This window comes from Pyxicephalus adspersus, chromosome 9, assembly GCF_032062135.1.
Source record: "Pyxicephalus adspersus chromosome 9, UCB_Pads_2.0, whole genome shotgun sequence".
Classification (NCBI taxonomy): Eukaryota; Metazoa; Chordata; class Amphibia; order Anura; family Pyxicephalidae; genus Pyxicephalus; species Pyxicephalus adspersus.
Window position 1 is genome coordinate 1,030,048 of NC_092866.1, and position 9,413 is coordinate 1,039,460.

General features: G+C 47.2%; 1 protein-coding gene across 1 annotated transcript in view; it reads right to left on the reverse strand.

Moving 5' to 3' along the window:
• Positions 1-321: 321 nt before the first annotated feature.
• The window catches only part of CA7 (carbonic anhydrase 7), a 12,331-nt gene continuing 3,239 nt past the window's right edge, over positions 322-9,413 (reverse strand). The window contains exons 2-7 of the mRNA XM_072422505.1: positions 7,266-7,463; positions 6,017-6,135; positions 5,765-5,860; positions 5,614-5,676; positions 3,255-3,410; positions 322-1,529 (exon numbers count right to left, since the gene is read on the reverse strand). Coding sequence (XP_072278606.1) covers positions 1,401-1,529; positions 3,255-3,410; positions 5,614-5,676; positions 5,765-5,860; positions 6,017-6,135; positions 7,266-7,463 — 761 coding nt within the window. The 3' untranslated portion in view covers positions 322-1,400. The remainder of the gene's footprint in view (positions 1,530-3,254; positions 3,411-5,613; positions 5,677-5,764; positions 5,861-6,016; positions 6,136-7,265; positions 7,464-9,413) is intronic.

The window sequence follows — 9,413 nt, forward strand, 5'->3', positions numbered from 1 at the left end:
CATATTTGTCCAGGGCCCTGATTTAAATCTGTCCCAGGCTGGGGCAAGAAGAAGGCCGCCCGGGTATTTTATCAGGGGGGGGGGATTAGAGGGCGGAGCCTGCAATCTATGCTGTCTGACTATAAAATTGATGGAATTCTGATCAATGGAACTCGGTGAACTCGGCCTCATTGTTGCTGATTGATTGCGATCGCATTGGTTGTCCCGGTGATTGTAATGCAATTTACATGATTGCCGTGTATGCAGTGACAGGTCCACTTAATGATTTCCAATCCGCTTCCATACAGACGTACAGATATCCCGAGATCACACAATACAACGTTTAGATAAAAAACAATTTATTTGCTGCATCAGATTGGAGGAAGCCGCGAGCCAATCATTGCGCAGATCATTGTAAATCATCAGCGGCTAAAATATCACAATGTATGATAGGAAGGTGAGACTTAAAGGGAAACCCCAATCCCCGGATCCTTATATAATATTGGGGTTTGTCAGCAGATCTCCAGAACTGAACCCGGTGACCCCACCGCCATCAATGGTGAATCTTACCAAATGACCGAGCTTTTCCCTTTAAGTGAATTTTTAAGATTTAGAATCATCGGAAGCTGTACTATCCCCTCCCCCATTGATTTAATAAACTCTACCCCCCTCTATATAAATATAATATTAACATGCAGTAATAGGCAATAGAAACAGAAATCCAGATTTGTGGCAGTGACCTCTGAGCCTGAAAGATGGACTGTCTGTGCTGCTATCATTGCCCTGCTGGTGGGAAGATGAAGGAAGGTTTGGTTGGGTAGGATGGGGTGTGCACTTTGGGTGTGAGACCCCCCCACCCCATGTATGTATGTATGTATGAAGGGAGAAGGGTTTGATCCCCTGTTATCTATGACCCCACACACATGGCATTCAGTGCCTGGCAGAAGCACCTGGTGGGGTATCTAGTCCTCTAACTATGAATTCCCCATATATTCCTATGAAGCATCCACTAGGGGGCGCTGATACCAGCTTACTGGTCCAAGGGTTGTCAGAGGCCCCCTAGTGGACGTCCTATTGGAATATATTGGGATGTAATATTTCCAGCCCTCCTCCTGCAGAGATTTTAGAAAGAAATGTGAGCAGGAGGAGCTCTGCAGCATCTGAGAAATCATACAACAGATTGGGGGCCCTATGGAGGGGCTTTACTTTGCATTCCTATACAACCCTATGAGAATCCTGCTGGAAACAGACCAGAAGGAGGTGAACTGCAGGTCAAATACAGCTGTCAATGAATTCTGTATGATTCAGAAGAATCTCAAACCTAAAGCCAATCCATACAGTCCCTAAGATAGATGGTGGCCCCTAGGGGCCCAGCACAATGGTGAATTTGGTCTGTTCTGGTGTGAAATTTCTGTGTGATGTCAGCACTTGAATGATGCCTGAACTTTCCTTCCGTTCAGCGGCTGCGGTGGGCGGAAATTATTCACCATGTGGATCCGTTCTTCTTCTTCCTCTCCGTTAAAAAGCAACGTTTTCCGAAATCTCTCCATCTGCCAAAAAAAGAAAACTTTCTTAGAATAAACCATTGTGTTTTTTATGTGAACAAACTGGGGAGGGGTTGGATAGTCTAAGATTTGGGTTGCTGTCCATGTCCCCTTGGGGGAGATTTTGGTCACTTCCTGTTTCTACAGTTCCCAGAAATGAGGCTGGAAGTGAAGGGAAATAAACTTCCACATTTTCACAGCCCTTACAGTGAAGAATCCCTTCCTTATCCAGAGCTTAAACTTCTTTTCCCCCTGACACAGAGCGCCCCCTTGTGCTTTGTATTGATATTACAGTGAATAATTGGGAGGAGAGTTCTCTATATGGAACATTTATATATTTATACAGGATTGGGGTGCAGAAGATTCATAGTGAATTCTATCTCTGTGTTACAACGCTGTGCTGGAATTATGTCTCTGCAGATTCCTTTCTATAGAGGGGAGATTTCTTCTTGCCCCGGGGTAAGTGAGCTTCCATGCCGTCAGTAGGCACGGATGTGGGAGAACCAGAATTTCTGGAAGATTTGGGTCTGCCCATGGTGGAAGATGAATGGAAAAGTTGCAATAGTGATAATTCTCTTTCTAAGAATCCTTCTAACATATTACATACACTGAGCCTCCAAGACCGGAGAAGACTGACTATCATGGGGGAACCTGGGAGATCCAGCAGCAAACAGGCTTCCTAAGAATCATTGGCTATTAGTTGGCAATTCTGAACCAGATCCATTCCAGGGTTGCTGGATCACACAGGTTCTCCCATGACAGGCTTCTCCAGTCTTTATTATATCGGGTCCATTGTGTCTTGTAGATTCGGTGGGGGGGGGGGGGCGAGGTGTAGCACCCCAACCTTATACATATTGTTCCATATAGACAGTATCACGGTGCTGACCCTGTGGCACAATGCCATGGCATGAATTCCTGGATGAATAATCTCCACCCCTGTACACAGAGACCAGTGCAGCATTCACACAGTGCAGGTAATTATTTGTTCCCTTCACCTCCCCAATCTGAAGGTAAACAAACCATTGCAGGTTAATTCATTCATTAAATCGCAATCTGGTACAAAGTTTAATCTTCTCACACATGTGAATGTTCAGCAGGTCCAGGAGGGGAATTATATAACTACCCCGGGGGGGGGGGGGGGGGGAGGAGGCTCAGTACTGCGCCAGCACCGAGGGGGTGAAATGCCAACAACCCGGCCACCAGACCTCAGTGCAAAAAGGGAGAGGGATTCACCAGGGGAATAATTATTCATCTTCTGCACCGAGGGTGTAACATGGAACTCCGGGTGAAGGGGCCCAGAGCTGTCTGGCAGCCATATTGGGATTGGCAAATAAACTTGGATAAAGTTATTTATTTAAAGTTTGGGAACTTTTATAAACTTTTTGGGAATATTATTGCTAGGAAAGTAATCTGTGATCTGACAAATGGAAATGAATTATGGGGAACCGATTTGAAAGAAGAAATCATTGGCTATGGTGTAGTTGGCATCGAACACCCAACCCGCGTACCCCCATCCCTGGCATAGAGGATGTAAATTGCCCCCAATCATTATCTATGGGTCTGATTGGGTGGGGAGATTGGGGCCCCCAATCTTTAGGTCAGTGTCATGTCTATCCTGCAGCATCTCCATTCCTTCCCAACACCCCCTCGGATTGTAATGGCTGCCGCTGTGTGGTCACATGACAGTCCTGCCATAGGAGCTGCCCAATCCCCTCTGATGGTCCCTCTCACCTGTTTTTCTGACACACTGATTGGCTGTTTTAGAACCATCCAGATCACGCTCTCATTGAGTGGTGGAGTGGTCAGAGAGCCGGGGTAGGTCCAGTAGTCCAGGTTTTCTGGCAGGAGGCATTTTGGGTTGAAGTTGTGGAATTGGGCTTTGGTCCCCTGAAAGAGAATGAAATGATAAATTGTCGGACCCGATGGGTTACTAGAAGGACTAGAACCTCTGTCATGTGTTTAGTGATCTCTGGCAGATTCCGTTTGCTTCTCATTGGACTATGCTGAACTGTAAATCAATGACAGGTCCTCTTTAAATGCCCAATGTGTCTGTGCCTGTAGGATGGTGCCCTCCTTTAATATCTCGCTGACCTGTGCTGCATAATGAGTCCGCCCACACCTTCATAGGGGAAAAATCCATCATGGCCGCAATTATTCTGCGATTAGCCCAAGGTCCTGGCAATTAGGCCGCGCTCCCGTCAGATAAGAGAGCGGCTCCGAACAATCAAAGGAAATGATGTTTTTTTATTTCTTCTATCCACCTGAATGTTACCCAAACTAGGCAAAGAGGCAGCTTCATTATATATAAGGGCCCATATACTTCCTGTACCTTCCCTGACCACCGGAGAAATGCCCCGAGTTTCTTAGTATTATGAAAGCACTCACCATTATCTTCGCTCTTGCAATGTAGCACTCAAAAACAGAAAGCAGGGAAGCAGTGGCCTCTCTGCAGAAGTCAAAATGCCCCACCCACCAGATCTCAGGCTCCTCCTGAGCTTTAGCTCCCTACTCAGCATAAGGTAGGTTGGACCTCTACAGAGAGACCTCTGCTTCCACACAGAGAATTAGGGTCTTTCTATACAGAATGCTGGCAGGGGGTGGCTTCTCTACTCAGGCTGTGACCAAGAAAATGGACTTCTGATTTAAACTGGAGATACCGCTGGGCTTCATTCCGACTAATGTCACACTTTTTATTAGCTGCTAAAGAGTCACCCCGCCAGTTGTGGCCCCTGCGGGTAACATCCCCAGATTGCATTCCCCACCACCAGGAGGATTTGGCACCACACAGAAGTTTCTGTTCACACTGTCACAATATTCTAAGTCCTAAATGCTCTGCGTGAGTCTTAGGATTCACATTAGATGATCAAGATGAATAGTTGTGCTTATCCCTGGCTGATTGATGAACGACCAATTGGGAATGGCCACTTTGCTTTCCTATGGAGGAGAACACAGCGGGGTGCTGCAGACCTACAGACTGCTAGGAATATAGCGTGGGGTGAATGTACCCAGTGAATGTAGATCCGCCTCCTTCTTCCAATGTCCCGGCATTGTTTTTTGTCATTTTTACCTTTCCATACTTGTCACCGGAGATCTATGGGAATCGTATTCCTCCTCCAGGAACGATGACAAAGGACAGAATTTTCCGAGCGAGATGACAATTCTTTGTAACTTTAGCCGCCAACACACAGAAACCATCAGAATAAAACGCACTTTTTCCGTAAATACCGTCAGTGGAGCGCACAATGCGGGGCACACAATGGCTGTGACGTTGTACATTTGTTTAAGGTGCAGAATACAATAAATGGGGGGGGGGTGAAATCAGAGCCGGGGCAGGTGATGGGGGCAATATTGTGAACCCTCCATATGACTGTACAATATAGAGAGGTGCGGCTCATATATCAGCTCACCTATATGTTTGGGAGGAATGCCGTACAATGGTGAACAATACCCAATATTTATAGAATTGGGCAGTGGCCGCTATCACCTGCAGCTCCCAATGTCAATATCTCACCTGAGATTAGAAGGTTTACCTGAGATATGACTCCGATCCTAGGTGACAACCCAGCTGAGAATACTGGAGGCTAATGTGACAATTATAGCTGGACATAATGGGGGCCGGCACCTAAAGGGGTGACAACTCACAGCCAGTGGTATTGGTGGGCGTTGTATGATATTGGGGTGACACCTCACAGCCAGTAGTATTGGTGGACATTGTATGATATTGGGGTGACATTGGGGTGACAACTCACAGCCAGTGGTATTGGTGGACATTGTATGATATTGGGGTGACAACTCACAGCCAGTGGTATTGGTGGACATTGTATGATCTGGGGGTGACAACTCAGAGTCGAGATACGGGTAGCCATTGTTTGCTTTAGCTCCAGACACTTCCCAACCAAGGGTACTGGTGGCCATTGTCCACTCCAGGGCACCAACCAACCTCGCTCGCTGTCTGACCATTTGACTCACATGAGAAGGGCGGCCATAATCCCCATCATTATTTTATGGATTTTTGGAATCGTTCTTCCAATGAGAAGTGTTGCCCAATTTTACCTAAATTTAACTTAAAAGAACCAAAAACTTCTCTCACCTTAAACCTCACCATGTACAGCGCGTCGGTGAGCCGGTTCAGGTCTGGGTGCTCCTCCCCGATCTGTAATATAAGACATTCTGCATAAGATCCAGGCGTCGGAAAGAAAGGGATCTGTCTACGTGACCTGTGATTGGATGGGAATACTCACTTCTAGGAAGACCCCGATGACCACCAAACCATCAGACGCAGCAGCCGCTTCTGCAAACGTGGCGTATGATTTTGCATTCCAATGAACGAGATGAAGCTGCAAGTAAAAAGGTCAAACTAGGTTGTTTGGTGTGTCAGAGCCCCGTCCAATCAGACAACAGCATAATCATGATAGGTTTATTAGAGAATTACCCAATCACAGCCATCACCTCTGGCTTTCCCCCAAATCCCCCAGGATCACCCCATCCCTCACCTCACACGGGTATGACTTCCCATCCACTGTATGTTCGGACCCCTCATGGCGCTGGGTGCCCCAATGGAAGTGGAACTGCTTGAGCCTGTATGAGTCATTAAGGGGTCCTCCAGTGATCACTGCAGAAATAAACAGAAAATTGGGGTCAGATTTGCAACATTCTAAAAAGAATCTGAAAAGATTGCTACATCTAACCCCAGAGATGTGCTGAACCCTGACATCTGATCCTACACCTGACAATCACTGATACAATGTAACACAATGAAGGGGGGCTGGGGAAGGATATTGTAGTCTATGGAGAGCTGAGACTCCCATAGGGGGCAGCACTGAGCTCCTCCCATCACTGCTATCGGTCTATCAGTGAACCTCATTATTTAACATTTCTATAAGTTTGTTGTAATTGGTTATCATCTTCATCCAATGAAAAGTAGGGAAGTCTTGTTCAGTTCTGTAATCAGTTTATTCACCGGCTGGGTAAATATTGGGCCGCCCAGTTCTGGATGAATGTAATCAATTATGGATATCTCGGAGGAAAGTGAATCAGAATTCAGTGACGGCGTCTCCAGGTATGCAAGATAACAGAGCTCATACTGCTCATTACATATATGGAAAAACATAAAGGGGCCCATGACATGGGGCCACACATCTCATAAAGGGCTAACCTCCTCCTTTAACTGTACTTCAAGGCAGTGCTCTATGTTGGCAGAGCTGAGTAGTGGACACACCTACATCACATTCACAGGTAGTAGAGGGAAAGGAGGCGTGTCTGACCATATAGTGGGCGTGTCTGACCATAGAGTGGGCCTGTCTGACCATAGAGTGGGCCTGACACTGGAGTGGGTGTGTCTGACCATAGAGGAGGGTCTGACCATGCAGTGGGCGTGTCTGACTATAGAGTGGCTGTGTCTGATCATAGAGTGGCTGTGTCTGACAACAGAGTGGGCGTATCTGACCATAGAGTGGGCGTGTCTGACCATAGAGGGGGCTAACCATGGAGTGGGCGTGTCTGACCATGGAGTGGGCGTGTATTACCATAGAGGGGGCTAACCATGGAGTGGGCGTGTCTGACCAGGTCAGTTGGCTTTCAGAATGCATTAGGCAGAGTGGTCCGGTGTTTATAGGACCATGCGGTGGTCTTTGGACCCTATGGGGAAAGTCTTATAAAAATGGCGGCTACAATGTCAGTCCAATCATTTCCATGAGCTCGGCTTTTGGTGCTGAAGATCTCACATGTACCATTGGCTCTCACCTGTCTTGTCGTCATTGTCCTCGAACTCCACCATGACGGAGTGGCCATTGTTGGAGAGGCTGATGGACGTGCACTGGTCGTAGGACACCACCAGAGGTTTCAGGCTGGCATTGAAGACGGCCTGATTGGCTACGATATTGATGGGGGACTGGCGGTTTCCCTGGGCAATGGGGAAGTAGCGATACCACTCGGAGGGACCTGGAGATGGAGGAGACAGTTAGCAATATCTGGTGATATGACTGCTATCGATGAGCCTTAGCTCCGCCCCCTGCCTGAACTCTGCCTAAACCTTGTGTGCTGTCTGCTCATCAGTTGGGGTTTTTAAGGATCCCAAATACAGAATAATAAAACCAAACTGCATGCTGGCTGATGCAAATGTTGGATGTTCAGCAGATTTGACAGAAGCGAATAAACAAATCCTTCCTTTGTAGGTCGTGGTTTGCATGAGTCCCCTATAAAATGTTACAGCACCAATTACTCAGCACGGTGTCAGCTATTAATGTCTCACATCTAGGCAGTGGCGCCTTTATTCTTTGGCAGGTAAATCTCTCATTTTGTGTTTGCATTCTCAGAATCCGCACGCTGTAATATCATCTCCTCACACGGGTGACTACAGGAGCAAAGGAAACTCTAATATCCTGCAGATCGGGTGTCACCGTGTAAGGGGATCTCTGAAATGTTATGGGGTCACCCAATGAGGAGGTGGAAGGTGTGCAGAGTCTGGGGGCCCCCATTGTGATGAGAATGGGGCAATTATTATATCAATGGTTGTGAGTGGGGCTCTGCACTGCAAAATGTCCATTGCTGTGCCCGGGGGGGAGGGGGGGATTAACACCGCAAAAAAAAGACTTTTCACCCATTTATTTTCATGATATTCACAGATCTTGGGTGAATCTGTACTGGGTGAAATGGTGAACTGCAGTCCTGCCACTAGGCACTACCTGGATGATTACAGCCCTCACCAATGTTTCCTAGAGACTATTGAAGGTTAGTGGTTGTTACATTGTTACAGGAGAGTATTAGAGACCGCGGCATTGTTACAGGAGAGTGTTAGAGACTGCAGCCTTGTTACAGGAGAGTATTAGAGACTGCGGCCTTGTTACAGGAGAGTATTAGAGACTGCAGCCTTGTTACAGGAGAATATTAGAGACTGCAGCCTTGTTACAGGAGAGTATTAGAGACTGCGGCCTTGTTACAGGAGAATATTAGAGACTGCGGCATTGTTACAGGAGAGTATTAGAGACTGCGGCATTAGAGTATTAGAGACTGCGGCATTGTTACAGGAGAGTATTAGAGACTGCGGCCTTGTTACAGGAGAATATTAGAGACTGCGGCATTGTTACAGGAGGCTGCTTCCCAATCTAAGGGGGTTTGGGGAGACTGATAGAGAGCGGTGCTGCATTGTAGCCTGCTGGAGGTTGTTTTCTGGTTACCGGAGACTGCTAGAACCTGCTGGCATAGTATAGGAGACTGCTACACATGGCTGCCATGTTGCAGAGGCTATTAGAGGCTTCTAGAAAACCCCAGAAGGCTGCTACCAAGGTATAGAAGACTTCCACAGACTGAGACTGCTGCATGTCACAGGAGACTGCTAGAGACTGCTAATAAATCTCACTGAACATGAATGCACCCCAGCTCGATTTCCTGCTCAGTTTATACCAATCCAAGTTCTGAATGGCCTCACTGCTATGCTATACCAAACCCCGGCCCTGTTTGTCTAATTTGCCCCCCAATCGGCCTTTTCAGGGTCCCACCGTTAGCTGGGGCATCTTTCACCTAAATAAAGCAATGCAGCCGGAGAGCAGAGACTTCTCCATGGGTGACGGCAGAGAAATCATCTCAGCGGGTGACACGGAAGGCGATATAACCAGACAATAAAATGAGATAACGCCGGCTGAGGAGCGGCTGACATTATTTGGAGGTTTTTGGTGCATTATAAAAAATTTCCCCCCCATATGTGATGGCGTCCATAGTGTGAGGAGTACAAGGGATCAAAGAGACTGCACATAGCAGGAAAGGTATACATACTACAAGAGACTGCTAGAGACTGGGGTGATGTCACAGGAGAGTGCTAGAGACTGCGGCTATGTCACAGGAGAGTGCTAGAGACTGCGGCTATGTCACAGGAGAGTGCTAGAGACTGCGGCT